Raw genomic sequence first — 22,696 nt, 5'->3', positions numbered from 1 at the left:
AAAAAACAAATGTTTCCAATTTCAAAAATGTAAACTATGGTGTTAAGAAATAGATCTTAAGAGAAACAGAATAGAATAGGGTGGGTATGGAATCAATAAAAATTGGATGTCAAAAGATGTTTTATACTTAAAGATATTTAGCTTGTTGCAATAGAATAGTTTCATCCCAAGAGTGAACATATCAGAAGCTAGAAAGCAGTGGCCCAAACAGTTTGATAAATCAATTAACAAAACAGAGAAATAATTGATCATTTAAGAATTTCATATTTTATCTTAGTTTAGTAGATTACATTAGTAGAACACTGAAGAAGTAGCAAAGGAAATTTAAAAAAGTAAAAAAAAACGTAAAAACTGGCATAACATACAAGCAGCAGGATCATCAACATGCAGTAAAAACACTATTGAAGTGTTAACATCAACACACCATTTTCCTACTCTAGATACAATAAAAAGGTTGACAAAAGTGAAGAATTTACATAACACACTTTTTTTCATGTTTTTTCAATAAAATTTTAAAATGTACCTATTCTTGTAGTACAGGATTTATTTTAAAAAATTAATTAATGGATACTAATCAAATGGGTATATTTTCAGGAGACATGGCAAATCTCATATGTACATATGTCTCATAAGTACATATGTGACAGTAATACAGAAAAACCTGCTATGTGAACGAATGCTCTGATAAAGGCCAGAAAACCAAAAAACAATAAACATTCATTATTGTTTCAAGCTACAGTACAGGCAGAACATTTATCTCAAATCTGAAAATGCAAGGGGTTAGCGCAAATACTGTTTAGTACACTCTATGAAAAGTATTGCAATCACTGGAAATTAACTGTACAGTACAAGAACATCAGTGGCAAATAATTTATAACTACCACAAAATAAAACTACTTAAATACATTCAACACAATAATATTTGTTTTTTCCAATGATTTTCCAAAGACAAAATACATAGAAAAACCAATATAAAATAAAAGTACCTGAGGCAGAAGAACTACACATTCAATTACAGTAACCTGCAATAAGTGGCCAAAAACAATAGGAAATGCAAATAAAATCATCAATTTGTTTTATGATGAAAACATAATGTTTTAAGAGACAAGTAATAGGTTTATTCCATGCTGAAAAAAAGAAGAAAGAGAACACAACGTTTCGGCCGTGGAGCCTTCTTCAGGTGTCACACCTGAAGAAGGCTCCACGGCCGAAACGTGTTCTCTTTCTTCTTTTTTTCAGCATGGAATAAACCTATTACTTGTTCCTTTGCAGCCTACGCATGCTGACGCAGCTCCCCACCTGAACTACTATGTTTTAAGAGATATACAGTTGAAAAACGGGACTGCTGACATTAATACACACATTTGTTCTGCTTTGTTAAAAAAAATCAAATCCAGGTTGTTGTGGATAAAGTCAAGTGTTTTTTACAGTCCAGTAAAGATAATTACAAATGAAATATCTTTAATGGACTTTTATATGAAATGAAAGCCAAAAAAGTACGACTGAAACTAAATTTATCCTCAGAGACAAATACGAGATAAAAAGGATCTTCAATAAATCAGAACAGTGCAGTACATGCTGCATGCTTGTATAGACAGTTTTGGTAGTTTTTTAAATTGAAAATGTATTAGGGCCCTAATCAAATAAAATACAATGCTAGGGAAGCTTTCTTACAGAAAGAAAAGACTTCTGAGCACGAGAACAGAACTGAACAGAATACTAAAAAAGAACTATAAATAATGTAGTATTGATGTGTGATTTCAGGATCAGATCGAGTATGCACATACTGTAGGAAAAAGACGACAAATGAAAAAAGCCCAAAAAAAAGAGCTTATGTGCTGAACCTTTTGCAGTCTGGTTTATAGTGGGATCTTAGACTGTTTATCATCATTTATATGAACAAAACTATTAATTATATGAATAAAACCATTACTAATTCATGTGCCTTGGCCTTCTAAAAACCAGAGTCAGTTGAGATAAAAACAATAGGCACAATCTCTATTAATATATTGGATCATGAGCATGCTTTTTGAAATACTCCAAAACAATTGCAGATATAAAAATATGTTTTGAACAAAGTTGAATAATTACCAAATTTAAATTTATTTAAATGTAATAAATAAAAAATGAGAGTTCTGATAGATTTGTCATATTTAATTCTATAATGTGCTGTGTTCTGTTTAGTTATGTCATTCATAGGAACAATGTTTTAATTTTCAACAGCATTTTAAACGAACAATATCTTTCCTTACATGCAATGTCTCATTTTTTATAACTGAGAGGTTTGGAAATGTCTGATTTTAGTGTTGTTATGCTTAAGCTGTATGCCACCTAGAGTGCAATATCAGTTCAAATATCTCGGAAGATTAAAAGAACATAGTCACTTTTACATACTTTCACTCATCTTGAAGATTCACACTCATATTTAAAACCTACTAATCATTTTAGTAATAAAAGTTGTTTTTTTCTACAAATACTAATAATTTTATTGCCAAAACCATGCACTCTGATACCCTTCGAACCCTGATTCCAATATATTACAGCTACTCTGACTTCTAGTCTTTGCTTCAAGTCCATAAAGGTCATGCTATCAAAGAGAATAATGTGGCCTTTTTCCTTATGTTAGTGTCTGTAACACATTTGGAAATTGAAAAGTTATTTTAAAAATATTATTCATTTCATTATAAATCCCAGCAATTACAAATGAGAATAGCAGAAATGGATGCCAAATTACAAGAAAAATCTGGGTAAAATGAGATAGCTTAAAACTGTGCCTAACTGATGGAAGTCAAGTGTGTCCCAATTATTCTTGTAGCTTGGCCTCAGTTGCTGATATGATATCCTGGTGCAAACTGATACAGCTTGTCCAATTGGTTGTCGGGCATATATACATTATAAATTCCCTGCGAAAACGGTCCTGCGTCATGTTCCACCAGTTCTGTGTAAGAGACTGCAAGGGGTTTGAATGCTGAATACAATTATTTTCATTCCAAAAACAGATTTAATGCTGTTACCCACACATTTAAAATATGCAAATGACGTCATTTAAGCAATTTCAAAGTTATGTAATGTGCTATTATTGAACATTGATTTTTCAGCTACACCCTACACATTGTTTACTATTAAAAGGGCATTGATTTCACTCTCATTTGTGCTGCACAATGATGACTAAATATGTACCTGTATCAATGTTTTTTATATTTGCATTTTTATGCTTAATATGATTTGTATTATCTTTACATCATACAGTTTTAACGATGACTATTTTGTATTTACTTTATGTGTTTTTAGATCATGTTTGTGAAGTAGCCCTGAAAAAAATCTTTGAAGTAGATTAATAAATAATAGTTAGTGCTGCTTTGAGATCTCAGGTGTGATATTTGCCCTAGCTGCTGCTCTGCAGGGTGAGCTACCATTGGCTACCAGCTGGCCATTGCTCCACCCAACTGTCACTCAGTGCTAGTTTCTGTATTTTTGACAGGAGATCTGAATTACCTGGAGACATTTTACTACTTCATCACTTCAGGTGGTTTAGTGATGTTTAGGGGCAGCTCCGAGTCTGCTCAGGGCTCTGTTTTCAAATTTCAAGCCCCTCAGTGTTGTTTCCACTGAGACTCTATCCTGCTTTTCTTCCATGTTTTGTTGGATTCCCGAATTTTTTTTTCTTTTGACCCCATTTCCAGATCATTTCTTGGCTTGGTATGTACATGGTGTTAATCTCGGCTTGGACCCTGTCTTGCTTTCGACCTTGTTTCATTAGATTTACCCTTTGTGCTTTGGACTGTTTTGGATTCACTGGCTTTGACCACCAGTCTGCTCCACCATGGACCTGAATTATATTCCCTGCCTGCTACCCTATCATCTCTGCCTGTGTGCACAACTTTGCTGTGTCATTAAATCCACAACTTGCAGCACCACATTGTCTGTGTGCTCAGCTTGCTCAGCTCTCTTGCCAGTGCTTCCTGCTATGTGCATGAAGCACTGCTCAACTTCCTCCTTACCTCCTTACCGAGTGCTGCCGCACTGTTTCTCCTGACTTCAAGCTGCCTGTTCAGTTTCCTCATGTGCACACTGCCATTGCAGGTCTGCTCTCATATGCCTCACAGCTACCAAGTGGGTTCAACTTATGACTCTCGATACACTGCTGCTTCCATCGAGCAATTCAAGGAAATGGAAGGAATTCAAGGAAATTAAACCTTCAATGACTTTCTTGAATTCCTTATTGGAATTATACTTAGCATATACATGACTCTTCATCACACATTGTCTTAGAACCAATATGTCTACATGATTTCAGCATATGCTCCTATACTAGATTCTGACAATGAAAAACAGGCAATGATTTCCATATCAAGCACAACCTAATTCTTTGTAGCAGAAGGAGGACAGAATAATTCTAGGGGGAGGCTTCAATGCTAGAACTGGCATCTGAGCATCTGAGAAGGCTCTGTATGTTTCAGTGTACAGATGTTTTTAAGAGATGCGGTTCAGATTCCAGAAGGGGTTATGCTACATGCTAAATGTACTGTACAGATAATATAATTAATCATTTGTTAAATACTGTATTTTAAATTTAATTAAGAAAAATGAATACAATTTCTGACCACACTATATGAATTTAAACAAGAACAGGAAATATGTTGGAGTTCTCTGAAAGAAGGCTATTCAGTCACACTGAAAATAAACTATTTAACCTTTACTCAAAAAATATCCACCAGATACATGGACTTCAACATAAGGATTTGAAATGTTTGCAGCATGTAAAGTATCCATGAAGATCCCTTAAAGCTAAATTACACTTTGAGGAAACTGTGATATAATCCATTTACTACCTGAAAAAGTGGATGCATTGGCAACATAACTGCAGTAAGTAAAAGAACAGAATGAGGAACTAGCAAGAACTGAAGTAACTAGAAAATCCCTCATTCATATACTGCACCCTTTACTAATAGATACCTACAGGTAGATTCCTAGATTGTCAGTGGAAGCAGGAAACAGAAGCCTGTCATTATATAACTATATAGTAAGAAAGATACTGTCATGTAACATCACATTCCCAAGCAGGTTTACTTTACTTCATTACTTGGAAACAGATAGTCAAGATTTCGGCAGCACTCGGGTCGACATTATCCCATATACTAATATTCAGGCTCCATTATAAAGTTCAATTAGTGCAAGTGCCAGCAAATATACAAGGAAAACAGAAGTAATAGTTGTTGAAGAGTCTAATCTCGGGAATAATGCTAGTGAAATATACAACTAAAACCTTGAATATGCTTTTTCCCCTGAGAAGGTATGGTGAACATCATCTGAAGAAAACACTATTGAGGTGTGTCAGGAATCTAGAGACAATAGTCAAACACCTAGATAGTGTCAAGTTTTAATTAACAGGAGCTTAAAATTGAGAAAGGAACTTAAGTGTTTGCTTGGGTCTGAGACACTGTTTATCTTGGTTAATTTTTGGGTAAATGATTAAGAGTCATCAACAGTTGCATATAACAGGCAGTTAGACAGATAGAGAATAGGAGGACACAGAAAGAGGAGAAAGTAGGACAAAGAGACAGAAGAAGGGATGACAGAGAGAGAGGAAAGGCAACGAGAGATTGAACAGCAGGATACAAAGGAAGAGGAGAAGAGAGAGTGCCTGTCACGATCATAATCCCTCCTCTTAAAGGCGTTCTGACCCTCCGTCCCTTTTTCATATTTTAGTTAATTATGTGCACCTGCCACCTGTTTTGTTCCCATTATTTAAGCCTGGCCCTCTTGCTATTCCTAGCTATTCCTGGCCTTGTTATTCTGGTTTTATTCCCTGTCCCTGTTCCAGATTCCCTTCTGGATTTTCACCTTGTTTGTCTCGTCTTGGATGGATTCCCCGGTTTTGGGCTTTGGACTGCGTTACAGATTTCCCCTTTGGACTGTCTGGATCTGTTTGCCCTTGCCACCCCCCCGAGCACCGGATCACTGTTGTCACGTCCCCCTGTCTGTCAACCCATCCTGAACCTCTACGTCTCTTCCTTGTTGTCCTTCCCTACTTACTTCCGGATTATACCATCTGCATAGATGAACTACACTTCTCAGGAGCCTGGACCTGTTCCCATTACAGTGCCAGGCAGGGGTGTCATTGTTCTGATCAGCCTTGAAGACCAGATTTCAACCTTGTTAAGAGAACTTGCCATTCTGTTGTTTATAGGAAAATTGGATTTCCTCTATAAAGAATCCTTAAGCTAAAAATGGTCTCTCATGGTCAAAGGATGCATTTTTTGGAAATGGGAGATAGGTTTCCAATTCACTTGTAACATCCAGATATATAGAGAGGTTTAAATCTAGGTTGTATTCTGTTTGGCAGAAGGCAGGTTTATCTATGCTTTTGGGCCCATTAGACATCATATATAGCATTCAAATACTTGGTAGCAGACTGGGGTATTTCTGGTTGGTCAGGACATATGCCTTCGGGACACCTTGTTTGAAAATAGTGTAACTTGTACGTTGTATGTTTATGTTGTGTGTTGTGTAGGGGGTATTTGTCTTTATTAATAAATATTTGTTAAACCCAGTGTTTCTGATTTATTATTCTTTTCATTAAAACTGTACCAGATAACAAGGAACTTAGGATATTCTAATTATACCAGCTACTTGTATAAATTTATATTTTGGCCAGAATGTTTACAATTTGGGGGTTATGATTATTTATTTTTAATTACTGATTTTGAACACAGTGTCAAATGTCACACCATGGTTTCTAACTTCCATAAACTAAGCTTAAATTTCACAAACTTGACATTTTACTGTTGAACTTAATGACTCTAATTGATTTAGAGACTAATTAATATACATTCTGTATTCATGACCACACAATAGATTATGTATTTATAGCAAGGTCACATTCTCTGTTGAAATCAATCTACAGACATTTGAATTTATGAAAAAAAAAGTTTTTGAAAATTGAGACCCAAGAATGTTGGCAGTGCAAAATCATGTTATTTCCAATTTATAATCTCAAACTATATGTGAAAAAATATTTTTTATCACCTATTGTCTCTTGCTAGGTTGGCTTCTTCCTGCTTTTGCAAGTTCTTCCAGCAAATTGTCTTAAGTCCTTGAACATTTAAACTGCACCTTTCAAGATTTAATAATAAAGTTGAAAAAGTAAGACATAAGAGTAAGTCAGAGTAAGATGTTTCAAAATAATTTCTTTGAACTTTTCACAAATCTAAATATCTGTCATTCATATAGTCCCTTAACCAAAAATGTATGTTGGAGAAAGAATTACCAAAGATTTCTTTGTAATTCTTTGTAATGAGGCAAATAATGAGCCACATTATTTAATAATGACCCCAGCTGCCTACCACATGGGAATGGGAGTGTTCAAATTAAAGTGACCAATGAAACCAGTGTGCACATTGTGACAGGTGGGAGGACAAGTTGTGAACATGCGGTGACTCCATTTAGACAGAAAGACAGATAGAGGTTCTTATTTAAGACAGGGCTCTGTGGCTCTGTGGCAGCAATCCTAAAAACGTTTGTACTAATGTTCCTCTACATTTTTTATATACAGTAGTATGCTCTTAATTTGAAAGAAATTAAAGAAAATTCAGAAAGTGAAACATGCACTATTAGAAGGCAGTGAGGATCAGAGATTTTCCAGGGAAAAAGGATTTCCACAGACAATATATACAGGTAATATATTATCCTATGATTCTATGTGCAAAGGAAACCAAAGTAATTAATTTTGAAATGTTAAAAGGACATTCAATGGAAATATCAAAAAGCTGCTTGGTGGAAATGTAATTACAAATGATCAGATAGATTGGATTAATTTATTTTCAAAAAGCCATGCTTTTACATTCTTCTACAAACTATGGTTTATGTGGTTTGTAAACAAAATACCAATTCTCACTAGTGATGAAAAGTTGCTTAAGTGGATATTTTATTGCATTTGTAAGGAGTAATTGACTTTCTAAAAACCTTCAATTTCCTTTCTATGATAACATATACATACTGTATGCTTCATTTAGCAAAGAGTGTTTCCATTATTCATTCTTGAGTTCATACTACAAGTAATTCATATATAACTTATCTATAATCCAAGGTCAACTGCTTTTGTAACCATGTGTAAAATATAAATCCTCATTGTCAATTTACAGTATGCAACTTTAGCTTTTCATTTTACAGAATGCCATTTCATTGGTTAAATGGGTTAAATGAAAGCCTATTAAACCTTATTTTCTAAGGCCTTTTTTCTTAAAGTATATAATAAAATTGTACTATGTATAAGACAAAATAACTTTTCAACCAAAAGTAAAATCACAAAGGGATTCACATTCCACATATGGTCGGGCTAATTATTCTCAGGAATTATCAGAAATAATATTTTTGTCAACAATTTTATAAAAACAGTTTTATAAAAATATAATTTCTATAAAATTTCTTGGTTACTGTAACTATATATGGCATTTAGGTTTTACATTGGTAGCTTGTGAAGGTCTCTATTTGAGCAAAATACATATTAATTTACAAATTACAAAAACTACCTACCTGGTCCCAAGGACAGATGATACCTCCAAAAAACATAAAAAGGTATCCCATGGCAACAAGACATGCCCAGATTACCAAAGAGAAAATGCGCAACAGCTTCTTGAAGACTGATTCAATGCAGACCAGAACAAAGATTGTCAGGAAAATTGCAAGAGCCGTTGGGACAGTGATTACAAATGCCACATGGTCTTCAATATCCTGCAGATAGAAATAAATAATGTTACAAAAAGAACTTGGCTTTCCTTTATGGAAATGTGGAATTTTTTATCCCCACTCATCTCTCCAATTAAATGACAGAATGTAATCTGAAAAGTAGAAATTAAGATATCAAGATATAAATAAGAGACCTCCAAAAGTATGAGGTAATCAATATTACTGAGCTTGGCTGAACATTTCATTTTGCTATGTGAAATGACCTGCACTTCAGTGATGTAGTGAATTTTTAAAATCATATTAAGAAACAAGAATAGGATAATTACACCCTTAAAAGAAGAATGAAACACATTTTTATGCATCAGCATAAAGGCATCAGCTTGCAAGGTAGTGAACTATGATGATTCTCCAGTAGAGAATTTCCAATCAGATATCCAAACAATTAACATGTTAAATGTAATTGTCTGATTTCATTCATTTTATATTATTTGTTATGACCCCAGGTGTCTAGGGGTAAAGGGGTGTAACATTTAGGATGATTTGGACGCAGGTGGGGTTTGGTGCAAAAGTGATTTATGGTAAAATGAATAAAGTCACTGGTATGTAAAAAGGACACAATAACACACAGGGAAAGGGAACTAGAGCGGTGCCAAAGAAAAGAAAATAACACTGATTGGTCAAGAGTTAATAGAAAATGACGTAATACGGAAACAATGGTGTAATGATGGACCAATGGGGGAGGGAGAACAATCAAAGTCAGGAAGTGTGGAACATAGCAGCATAAACACACACGGGCCACAACTTTGGAACGTAACATCATTTTAAAGGTAAAAGCTTACTACTAAAATATTGAAATCAGTAGAAATACTAGTCTTCCAGAGGAATCAAATGGCAGAGGCCATTGCCTAAGAGCAAGCTGAGAAATGTATCACTGTGACCTGGATTCACAGCTGAAAACACAATGGCCTGCTCCACATTAGGTGGGTGTATAGCAAAAATCATTAGGGAAAAAATGTTCAAGAAATAGCTTATTATAATTACAATGTTCTACTCCTAATTAACAAACGGTGGTCAACTAATTTCACCCTACCCCTATCAACTGTGATGCAAAGATTTTTTGCCTCTTCTGATGTATTTGTAGAAAATATGTGAGCTCCAAAATATGATGAAGATTTTGGAAGTTAAAATTGTGTCTTTTTGGGTGTCCACACTCACAAACAATGACTGTCTATCAAATGAAAGTACAGCCTTTGTACTTTCAAATGATGTGCAGTATAATGTGTATTTCTCCACTGCCCTCCAATTAATTGCTTAATCACTCTGTTCTCCTCCCCACTGACAGCTGTTGTGTGGTGAGAATACTGACACACTTTGGCTGCTGTCACATCATCCAGGGAGGTGCTACATATTGGTGGTGGAGAAGACCCTTCATTTACTGTAAAGTGCTTTGAGTGGCATGTCCAGAAAAGGAATTCTTATTTAGTAGTGGTAATCTGCATTTAAATAAACACAGAATTAATTGATTAAGGAATCATTAGAAAATGTACTTTTATATCTAGAATGCAAATATGATACATTAGTCTACAAACTTCTATAATATTTTATCTACATTTTCCAGTTGTTACTGTCATGTCAGCCATCCTGAGGCATCCTTAGGCTAGTGGTTGCCTTGGAAACCATCACGTTCTCATGAGGGCTCACGGTTTTCCAGAGCTTCTGGTAATCCGTCTTAATTAATAATAATCCAATTTATTATTCAATTCCCGTTTTTCTATTTAATGCTTAGGCACTGTTTTGACGGCTCTTTCTGCTTTCATTTTCTTCACATTTCTCCACCCAGTTTCAAACTTTGACTTCACTCTGCGTACCAATTTAAGTTTTAAGCCTTCACTTTGCCTTGTGCTGCATCTTCAGCTTCATCCCTTCGCGTTGCCTGGCACAGCAGCTATAGCCTCACTTTTGCTCTCCATTCAGCACTCCAGCTTGCATACTGGCTCTTGATTTCCATCCTGGAATTCTGGACTCTTTCTACCTCATCTAGGACACCAGGGATTTCAACTACACTCTTCGTGTGTTTGTGTCTTCTTCATGTGTCTTTCCTGGTTTAGTGACAACGGCTTAACTTTCGACTTCAATTTATGGATCTTGTCTTTGGAACATAGCCAACTAGGAACTAGTGCTTTTTCGCCTTTCCCCTTTTGGATGACAAATTCTGGATCTGGAATGCAGCTTCTAAAAAACACCACTCTGAACCCGTTTGACCATGTTTCCTTTAATTGCCATTGGCAGAGGTTTGATAACTCTTACTCCGCGTTTCCAAAATCACCCCATCGGGTCCATTATCTTCAGTACCAGGTATGTTCTCTTTGTAACACCCATCACAGTTTTATAGAGTCCTGCCCTTGCTCCTTGACTTTTTCTCTGGCTGCCCTCTTTCCTTCCATCTTTCTGGATTCTCTCTTTGGGGTAGCCTTTTCTCCTGGCTTTTAGGGCACTTTCCTTTCTCTCACTTTTTGTTTTTGGGCTGTTAGGGTCACTTATTCTTTTCACCATTTTGTTCCTTTTCTTTTTCCCTTGCCACCTTCCAGCACCCTAGTTGGAGTCCATTGTAATTATTCCTGGGGAGCCAGGTGTCCAGTTCTTTCCAATGCTAGGTGAGCATCACTCTATAAGCCTGAGCTCCCTGAAGATCCCATGTTCTGGTACTCTGACTGGGACTGTTCCCTGCAACTGTGCTGAACCAGGGATACTGGTATTGTGAGAAGCGTAAGGACAGAGTTCCTTTTTCACCTGTTCCTGTCAAAGGTCTCTCCCCTGTTGATCCAAAGGATGCCTGGGTTCCCGATTCCAGCCTTTCCCTATTTTTGCCTGGGATGCAGTTAACTGGCTTCTAATAAGTCTAATGTTCCTTCCCCTGTTTCCCTTCTCTTTTCCATTACTGACTGGATTACCACCCACGTGGCTGTATCCGGCCTCGTCCTTACAGTTACACTCTGAAAGTGTTTATTGTTGTAGTGACTACAGAAGTATTTCAAGGCACGTTACAGCTCAGCATTTATATTTAAATTGTTAAAATGGACTTGCTGCAATCTGTTTTTATATGTGCTTAAAATACTGTACATTCTGCCATTTCCAAGATACAGACACATAATCAAAAAACAGAAAGGTTCAATGTCCTGGAGAGACTATCAGAGAGATGTAAATATAGCTATATATGATGTCAGGATATATTTAACAGCTAATGCTTTTTTACTGAATGGAGGACAATTTTGTTATTGGATTTTTATAACACAGTACACTCCAAAAGTACTGGGACAGTCAAATATATTAAAACCAAGTCAATGTGATTGTTATACAGTACTAACAAGAATTGTTTAAATATAAAACTAATTTTATTTTGCATTATTCAGTTATGCACATACATTTGACCATGTTAGAATAAAAACATACCCAGTGATTTTGATTGAATATAAGTATTGGAATATATTCACTTTAAGTAATTTTCAGGGTGAAGAAAATCAATATTTGATTGCACATCTTTCAGTAAACAACCTCAGTACTAATTGTATTTTGTCCATTCAGCTCACCAAACTCTTGTTTGGTGATGCTTTGCTTCGCAGAACCTCTGCTGCGTCTTTGAATTCTTGCCAGTTCCTGGGGTGCGCTGATTTATTTTTTTCTTAGTTGTAAAATACAAGCTTGTTTGGATTTAAGTATGGAGATTCCCTAAGAATATCACACTTGTGAAGTGTGGGATGCTTGTGAAGAAGCTGGTGGGGTCATCTATGACAAAGGGAGGAAGATTGGTTGGCTGTAGTTTTCACAGACAGAGAAATGATTGACTGAATCTTTGTATGTGCAATAGACATATATTCTCTTTGGTTTCACTGTAACCTATCTTTCATCAACTGTGATATTTATTGTTGCTTAACTGCCTCCTTCTGATTATAGTTCTTTATGAGTCTTGTCATTAGTAAGTAGAACTGTATTATTTTCCAGTTTATCCTTTACTGGCTTTAATGCTTGAGATGAATTCTCTGTTTTTTGTATTATGATCTTCATTTTTGGGGCTCTTCTAAATTAATAACATTCCTTTAATGTAAATTATTTAATTTTGAAGAGCTTTTTGGATAGTTTTTTTATCTATTGGTTGGCCGCTTCATGCAATTACAATTTTAAACAATGAGCACTTTAAACATTTGAACTCACCATCTGTGCTTATATGTCCTATAGCAACATGACTCATTGCAAAGCACTTTCAAATGGTGCTCACCATGAAAAACTACTGTATCAAATAAAATAAAAAAATATGGAGTGATCAATTTAAATAAACAGTGAACACTGTGAGGAACTGAGAAGAGCAGGATAACTAACCACCCACTATTAGTATGGCACAATATGAAAGCTTTGAAAGAGGACATGGTGTAGCTACTAACCATATAAATCATCTTATCATTATAAATCATTGAGGTTTCATATATACACTTAATAACATGTAAATAAAACCCTGTATATTAATATGAATACACCATGTCCTCTTTCAAAGCTTGAATATCTAATACTACAAGAAGTGTTTATGTTAAAGCAAAAAAGATATTTAAATCAATTTTCAGATCCTTTAGTCACTGTCAACTTAAGATTGCATATACATTTTCTTGTAATGTCGCAATAGGCAGTAAACCACAAACAACTCCCACTCTGGCCCATACACCCAGCCTTTCAGGACAAGGAATATATTGGAAACAACAAACTCTGGGTGAACACATTATTTACTATTAAACAATTAATTTTGCTCTCGGTCTTTTCAGGAATTCTTTGTCTAGAGGGGAGTACAGAAGAATAATGTTAATTTAAGTATTACATTTAAACAATTTTATGTTCATTATAATATTCTGCATTTGTAATTGATAGTCTTAATTCTCAACTTAAATTGTAAGAGTAACAAGGAGTTGCCTTTTAGTCTTATATAATAGTGAGTTTTGAATGACTGGGGTTACAATTTATATATTGTTTGTGCTACAATGTTTTCTTTGCCAAATAATACATAATGCATCCCCTGACAACAAAATAAAGCACTCATAGCACTTCAAAATTATTGACTTTAAATAGTTTTTCTTTTAGAAATGGTTCTGTATAATTGTTTAATTTAAGTAAATAAACTGGCTCCATTTTGTCAGTGAATTGTGCAACTTATGTTTGTGTTATCACTCAATAGATTCTAATTCTAATTTAAAAAACACAATTCTTCAGGAATGTTATTATTGCTGGGAAGAATGTGATCATTTCTTCAGTGAAGGTACTCAGATAAGACCCAAAATAATTTATTACATCCAAATGCTTCGGTTTAGTGCTAGACAATTTAGTTTTTACAAAATCTACATTTAAAAACAAAACACACAGCCTAATGCTACTTGTGTAATAATGACTTTCTTGCAAGGTGAGAATGTGACAGTCATGGCATGGCTGCCCTAATCACCAGTCTAGGCCTTGTTGAACATTGGTGGGATATGCTGGGATGATGTGTGGCATATAAGGCTCAGAGAACTGTGAACAGGCTAATGCACAAGCTTTTTTTACAAGAAAAATCGGAGACAATTCCACAAAACAGGATTTGCAACGCAGATCTACAGTTTATATTGTTTCCAATGATGGTCAAACCACTACTAGCCTCTGACTTTCAGAGCAGATTCCCCTGCTGATCAAACCTGCTGATGACAAATGGTAATCAGAAAAAATAATGTGCCTACTGTATGCTGTATCTGTTCAATAAAATGTGAGTACATCTGCTGCACACAGATGTGAAAATTTACTTGCACATTTTGTGAATATGTTACAGCTAGAAGTTTCTTTTGATGGTAGGTATAAGCTTTTGTTTCAAGGACATCCAGCTGGGACATACAGGACTAGATAAAATCTAGTGGCTTCCACCACTTTAAGAAGACAAGCAAAAAAGCGGTTTCAGCATCCCAGAAAGTGTAAGGCTGACATGCTGAATCTGGATATTGCTGGCTTATAGAAGTTTTGGATTGTTGTTTTCATTTATGTTATTTGCTGAAAGGCAAATATGCTCAAGAATGTATACATACCCTGTACATATACTGTACTTGTACAGTATGTGCAGTGTCTTTGTAAATACCTATTGTTTCTTGATGTTATATTAATACATCTAATCATGATTCAATTAATTTTCTGCTTTAAATCCATGCATATGCAGAAACTAGTACACAGATTTTTGAAAGTCTTCCCTTTTTATGATTATTTTTTTCTAATGTGTAATACCAGACAAATGAGACTATAAATAATAAAAAAGAAGATATTACTTTCTTAGTTAATGATTCATGTGAATGAAACCAAATGTAATGCTAATCCTCAAAAAGGATGCTCCTCATTCGGATATTGATAATATCCCTTAACAGAGACACTTTGTTAAGACAAAAAAACAGTAAATGTACCCTATATTTCCTCATTCTTTTTCTTGATAAAATTGATAAACATCTGTATACTGTATATACATTGTGCAAAGCAATGTACACAAGTTACCCAAAGCACCAATGTAGGAAAAGTGGCATATTATCTAGTGCATCACTATGTGTGAGATATGACAAAGATCCAGATAACTGAATTACTGTCACTGCAGGTGAACCGTATAACTGAAGGGTTCTATCAAACCAAAAAGTGACACAGGAGCTCAGGTTGCAACAGATTTTAATGCAAATTAAAACCACTGAATAGTTAAAAAGAATGAATCATAAAGTTAAAGTAAATGTAAAAACAAAGTGCACTCTACATACATACGGCTAAAAAAGATGAAGTATTTGTTAAGTGGATTTCTGTAGTCATTATAATTGTCTTATTATCTGGCACAGATTCAGAGCTTTTGTAAAAAAATATAAAAAAAATATAGAGAAATAAACATAATTATATTCTGCTATTATAAGAGCAAATGCAACTCAGTTAGCCAGCATGCAGTACCAAAATGCTTAATGTACATTAAAACATAGTGACTTACTACATCTGCAAAATACTAAAGAGACAAGTAATAAAGGATATTGTGTGTTAACAGCAGGATCTTAAAACTATCCCTAGAAGGCACAGACAAGCTATAAAGGCTTTTCAGAATCAATGTGATATGCTATGTACACCAGAAGCAAATCTTGACAGCAGATTTAATCAGTGTATGTTGGGAGCTACATTGGAAAGTATACAATTTCATTTTACATTTCAAGAACTTTATACATTTTTCACAATACTGTTTTTAAATCATAATTATTCATAGTCATAAATATTTAACTTTCCAGAAATCTTTAAAAAATGTTATGCATTCCTTTACAAAATTAATGCAATTAATTATGGTTCAGTAGTTCAGTTAAAATTAAGGTGGAGTAGGAGCCTGGCTGAGAGAATAACAACCTGTCCTTGAGGATAAGGCTGTTGGAATCTCTCACCAGGGAGTTGCAAAAATATGTGATACTGTATATAGAGTCTTCACCACTATGTTGCACTTTTTGGGCAGGGGATACTCCACTCCGCCACTGTCAGTTGTTAGTGGGGAGAAGAACAGGATAACAGGATAACAAAGCCAATTCATAGATGTGAATTATTAGGAGGCCATGATTGGTAAACTCCAGTGGAAAAGTTGACCAGGACATTGGAATTAACACTACTGCTCTTTTTGAGAAATGCTCTGGGATTTTTATTGACCACAGATTTTATGCCTCATCTAAAGGACATTTCTTTTTAACAGTATAGTTTCCCCATTGCTATCACGTTGCAGGGTGATATTGGCAGACACGATGTTGGCAGACACGAAACTATTTATAATTTTTATTTGCACAAAAAATTAAGATTAACACGTGTTTCAGCTATGATAACCTACTTTGTAAAATAGGCATTTTGATGAATGGACATAATATCCTTTTTTTTTAATAAAGTAAAAATCATCATTGTAAAAATCTCATGTAATAGTAAAGTTAATTATAAGCCTCATTTAATTGCAAAAAGCTGTCATGTTGTGCTGGGATTAATTAACTGACTGGCATAGATTTTTCAATTAATAGTTTTACATTAAAAAAAAACTTGCAATTCAATTATTTTCAAAAGAATATATCCTAAATACTGTTTTTTTCATATAATAAATATCAGCCTCTCTCCTTTCGGATGCAACTTGTGAGAAATAAAAACTTTTACACAAGTCGTTAATTGAATTACATACTGCTACCCTTAGTGTGAGAATTTAATGATTAAGATGTTTGTTCCTAGACAGATTGGAATGATGAAAAAAAATATCACTAATGTATAGCAATACTGCAAAATAAAAACGTAAAATGGTTATATCACCAGTTTAATTTCAGAACAATATAAGCAAAAACAAATTGATAGGTGAACATTTAAATTTACAGGATTCCTTTCTTGGAGCACTTTACTTGGGCTCATTACGTTTAATCATATTGTCACTACTTTATATTTGTTTGGTGAATTTCAAAAAGAGAAATAAGAACAAAACATAATATTGCCATATCGTAGGAAATAATCCAAAATCAAATGTACTAAATACAATTCCTCATTTTTAAAAAAACAATAAGAAAATCATGACTTTCTTTCTTGGAAATTAACTGCAAGAAAGAAAAATTGACTTGCAAAATAGAATTGATAAAATGTGAAGCATTTAAAATGCCACACATACTATTGATAACAATACTCATTCATTGTTTTTGAATGCCTTTCAGTATATCATTGAAATTATTTGAATGATAAAATGCCAATTTTATTCTTACTGATTCATGAATGCAAAAGTCAATTTGTTCAGAAAATTAATTTTAATCCTTTTGTGGTATTGTAGTATTACAGCAATAGGAGCATTACACTGAAGTACAGGTTACTGGCAAGGACAAAACAAAAAGAGTGGATCTAGTTACAATGTAGTTGATTCCTTTTTCATTATTATTCACAAATTCAACTACCTTTATAATTTAGCTTTTGTTATATCAACATCATGTTTCATCCTATCATGCTTGTTTTGAGATAAATGAGGCTTTATTTCTCTTGACACACCACTACATTCCGTGAGTAGTTTGAGCTTTGGTATGTTTAGAAATGTTGTGAACATGTTTTCTAAACATTTAAAAAAAAACATATTTAATATATATATAATATGCACACTCTTAAACAGGAGCTTGTCACATGTTACTTGAAAATATTTTGTCATTACAAATATGAGAAAACATGCTGTTACACTGCAAACACCTTTTAAGGTACATGATTATCAGGTCCAGATTTAATCAAAACTATTATATACAATCAAAATGTTAGAAACTTTTCCTGAGAGCTAATGTTTATGTCTAATAGAAAGGTTCCATAAGGTACCAGACTTGAACATTTGGATTGGACTGTAGTCTGATATTGTGATTTAATATGTGTTATCATACTGTATATTGATGGTAATTTGAATTCAGGCTTCTTTGAAAAAAATACTTAGAAATAAATATTTATGACAAAATGTTCAAAGTGTGACATGTAAAATCCTTAAGATCTCGAAGAGAAAAAACTCCTAAATCATTCTGTAATTAATAAAGTTGTACCTCTTATTAAGTTTAGGTATGTTTTGTGGGGTGGGCGTTAATATTTTGGGGGCAAAGTAATCAAACATGTTGTGGACTGCTTTAGCACAGGCTTTTGGCTAAAGGGAATATACACAGACACCACAGCACATTGGATCACTTTATTGGGATCAGAATGGTAAAAGGACTAGTCTGATATTGTTAAAATGACCTTGAGGAAACAGCATTTTATTCATGACACCAACAGTAGTGTCACATTGCATTTAGGCAGATATGAAATTAAATCGGCAGATTGGTAAACCTGAAGGTATATATTTTACTAATTTTTAAATGTTTTTATTTGCTTAATTTAACCATCTACTATATATGTACATTGGTTACAAAATTTTTGGAAGATTGGATTCTTTACTATATTCCTAAATACAAATCTTATTCCAACCATATATTTTCGCTGTCTCTAAATTGCTGTTTCAGACACACCCTCACAGTACTTCAATATGAACTGCCAGTAAATTAAGGGAGTTTGTTTTCTTCATCTGATAACTGACACAATTCAATGTTACGTAAAATTCACAGGTACTGTATGACTGTATAATAAGGGTGGATACATATTTAAACAATATGTCAAAAAACATTACAAGACAAAATGTCATTAACTATATTTCTACAGTCTAGAGTCACAATGTGCCACCTAAACAGCTATCACTGAAGCAAGTAAATCAGATTCCTTTTTTAAATAGAACTAACATTTTTGACTGAAAACAATGACAAAGAAATTACTGAATAATTAAAGAAACAACACTTTTATTCATGGAAACAAAGCCAAGATCAATCAGATCAATTTAAAGGTAAAATCAATTAAAAACTGTACTTCATAAATGAAGCACAACATAAGAAAAACTAAAGAGGAAATATTAAATCCAGTTAAATTGTAGGTTTAACATTTGTGATTTTGTAATGTTGGGTCAAATTCTTTCACAACTTTTAACTAAGCAGTCTTTAATATCAATATTTGTAGAAAGGATTGGACTACTAAAAATACTGAGAACATAGATGAAAAGGTACTGCACATGTGTATGGAAAATTAGGTGTTTTTCAAATTAAAAGAAGAGCCCTTATGTAAGATTTCTTTTGTATGTGTGCATGCAATTGATGGAAATGCTCCTGGAAACATAAATAGCACTTGCTAGGCAGAGAGCAATGGTCTAACTCTGCTGTTCTGTCACTAGTTAAATGAAGCATGCACTTAAAAAGAGCATAGACCCTTTTAAAGCCATCTCATTATATTAGCGTTCACTGAAGGATCTTACCAGCCCAGAAGCAAAGAATACTGTCAGCAGAGCAAGGCAGGCTCCCATCACAATCAGAAGCAGAAAGACTATCAGAGGGTGCTGCTGGCTCATGCAGTAGTATGACTCGTAGAGCCAGTCTGTAGACTTCTGTTTACCCCTGGTATTCTCAGTCCTATCCAGCAAATAGCGTCTCCTTCTCATCGCTTCTCGCCACATGGAAACTGGTGTGGAGTAGTCTGCCTTATCCCCCTGTTTTGTTTTTAAACCCTCACTTAGTTCATTTGAATTCATTGAACCTCTGTGCATCCGATATGTGGGTAAAAAAGCTTGAAATGTAGTCCGTAGCATCGTTCAGGCAACATGTTAAACTGGAATGAAGTGAGTGACTGAGGGAGAGACAGAGAAAGACAGAGAGGGAGGGAGAAAGGCAGGGAGAGAGAGGGGAGAGAGCTACAGAGAGGGGGGAGAGAAAGAAGGGGGAGGCAGAGGGGAGAGAGTTTACTATAGCTGCACTAATGTATTATGCACAGCAGAAATTACTTGTTCTAGCACTGCCTAAGTGCTTTCATTCTTAAAAAAATCCTAATTTTTTAAGTTTTCATTAAGCAGTGCACTGGAGATTTTTCTGCAGTCATCCTTAAGATACAGGTTCTATCTTGCATTGTATATTCATACATACTGTATACCACATTCTTCTTAATTCTCTGCTTTCATATAAATGTATTTTGCATTGTTTTCTGCATATTGCCATTCCAAGAAGAATAAATCCAGAAAGCTTGGTTTATTTTCTCTGTCATATTCACATTTCTTTTTCCTGTATAATGGAGATCAACCAATCTAATCCTGTGTCTTGGGAATTGTTGCAAGTCCGCTCATTCTGCTCATTGTAAGGAGTCATGCAAAGCAGATTAGAGACACAGTCACACCAGATGTTTAAAAAATGTGTAAATAAGAAAATCAAATAAGTTCAACCCCTGCACCATTATTTAGTCCTATGATGATATGATGATGTAGTCCTATGAAATACATATTTTTTATTATTGACAAATAATTGTCTGTCATTATTTAAGCCTGGTGCTCCTGCTATTCCTGGCTCAGCACTGGGAGATGGATGCCCGGAAGCCCGCCTACCAGCGGGTCCAGAAGAGACCCGATGGCATAGGCTTCACCATGGTGTCCTGACCATTTGAGTCCGGGGCTTGGAACACCTGGCCTCGTTACCCTGGTTTTATTCCCTATTCCTGTTCCGGATCCCGTTCTGGATTTTAAGCTTGTTTGTCTCATCTTGGATGGAACTCCTGGTTGCTGGATTCTGGACTGTGCCCCGGATTTCCCCTTTGGACTGTTTGAACTAGTTTGCCATCGCCACGCCCCCAAACACAGGATCACTGCTGTCAAGCCGCCATGTCTGTCAACTCATCCTGATCCTCTAAGTCTCTTCCCTGTTGTCCTTCTCCACTTACTTACAGATTATACTGTCTGCATAGGGTCCTGAACTACGCTTCACGGGAGCCTGGACCGGCTCCCGTTACAAGCTTCAATGGATTAACCAACACTTCTGCTGGAAAAGGATTCAATGAGCTGATGTGCATTTATCTAGTAATTCAAATATACTGAACATCTCTGAAACATCGTTGATCACCATGTTTGCACACTCTGAAAGCTGACCCACACCATAGCAGAGCTTGAGCTATTGGATCATTCCACATTGATCAGGTCAATGAGGTGTCTGTAACACAATCATTGCAGTGTGAGGTGACTATGATTGATAATTAAATTGTGACTTAAATCTTTGCCTCAGCAAGAGGTGCTCAAATGGCAAAGGTGAGATTTAATTTTAAATGAGTTGTGAATGATATTGGCGATAGAGCTTTTTGGTGTGCAGTATCAGATATGTGAAACTCGGTGTCTGAATACATAAGAACCTCTTCGACTGTATCAATTTTTAAAATTTGCATAAACATGTATACTTTATCTTTTAATGCAGAATTTAGTTTTACTTTACTTTTATTGAGTCAATTTACTGTGCAGTGGTTAGCGTTTCTGCCTTACAGCACTGGGTTCAATTCCTGGGGTGCTGTCTATGTAGAGTTGATATATTCTCTGTGTTCATGTGGGTTTCTTCTGGGTACTCTGGTTTCCTCCCACAGTCTAAAGATATACTGGTAGGTTATTTGGATTTTGGGAAAACTGCCCCTTGTGTGAGTGTGTGCATGTTTGTTTCTGTCTGTCCTGTGATGGACAGGCATTCTGTCAAGGGTGGATCCTGCCTTGTACTTGTTGCTTGCTGGGATAGTCTCCAGCTCCCGCTGACACAGAAATTTATAAAGCAGTTACAATATTGATGGATGGTTGGAATTTCTTGTGCATTTTTCATTTTTGAACAGTGAAACACAAACCAGAGGACACAAGTGGAACCTCTCCTTCAAAACGGTGCATTTCAAACTCAGATTCAGACTATTTTTCTGATAATGCACATAAAAATATGTATTCTTTTAAAGACCACAAACTTCATATTTGCCATTTTAAAAGTAAAAACATAATATAACAAAAGCAAAATGGAAGGAATAAGCACAAAAAACTCTGTATGGGTCTTTATTATAAATTTGAAAGGAGCTCTTCTCTAGCTTCTCTGATACATGTAGGTGTAAATACAGTAGCTGAAACTCAAGTGAAATCTGACCATTTAGAGATTTGGGGGTAAGTTTATACAGTAGGTGTTCAGAGATAAGCCATAGTGTTATCTGTTTCCCTTTGTTTGTCCCCCTCTCAATCAAGTGAAGATCAAGCAAACTTTTATGTGTCTGTAGCACTGCCTGTAACTCAACAGCAACAACAACAACAATTATATACCTTCTATTCTTTAACTTGTTATGAATGTGTTTTATTTTGGAATGCTAAGAAAATCATGTCATGCCTGGCTTTATAAAACCTCAGGCAGAATTTTGTGCCTTTGTTCTATCAGTCTCATATTTTTATCCAAAGTAGTAGGCATTATTGGACAAGCCCCAGAAAAAAATACCATCCTAGTTGTCTTACAACTCAAAACTGACTTTTGAACAAAGAAAATATATTTTTTTTCCATTTTTGTTTTAGATATTTATTTCCAGTGTGTACTGAGTAAGACAAAACAAACTGATGGTTCAGGCTTGATGCCCT

At 34.9% G+C, this 22,696-nt stretch overlaps 1 protein-coding gene across 1 annotated transcript in view; it reads right to left on the bottom strand.

Moving 5' to 3' along the window:
* adcy2a (adenylate cyclase 2a) overlaps nucleotides 1–19,738 on the bottom strand; it is a 114,510-nt gene extending 94,772 nt beyond the window's left edge. The window contains exons 1-2 of the mRNA XM_088929476.1: nucleotides 19,556–19,738; nucleotides 8,536–8,733 (exon numbers count right to left, since the gene is read on the bottom strand). Of these exons, the coding sequence (XP_088785602.1) occupies nucleotides 8,536–8,733; nucleotides 19,556–19,738 (381 nt within the window). The remainder of the gene's footprint in view (nucleotides 1–8,535; nucleotides 8,734–19,555) is intronic.
* Between the last annotated feature and the right edge of the window lie 2,958 nt (nucleotides 19,739–22,696).

This window comes from Atractosteus spatula, chromosome 12 (assembly GCF_055471065.1).
Source record: "Atractosteus spatula isolate fAtrSpa1 chromosome 12, fAtrSpa1.hap1, whole genome shotgun sequence".
In the NCBI taxonomy this organism is placed as follows: domain Eukaryota; kingdom Metazoa; phylum Chordata; class Actinopteri; order Semionotiformes; family Lepisosteidae; genus Atractosteus; species Atractosteus spatula.
The sequence above is the reverse complement of the archived record's forward strand: the minus strand, read 5'-3'. Positions and strand labels throughout refer to the sequence as shown.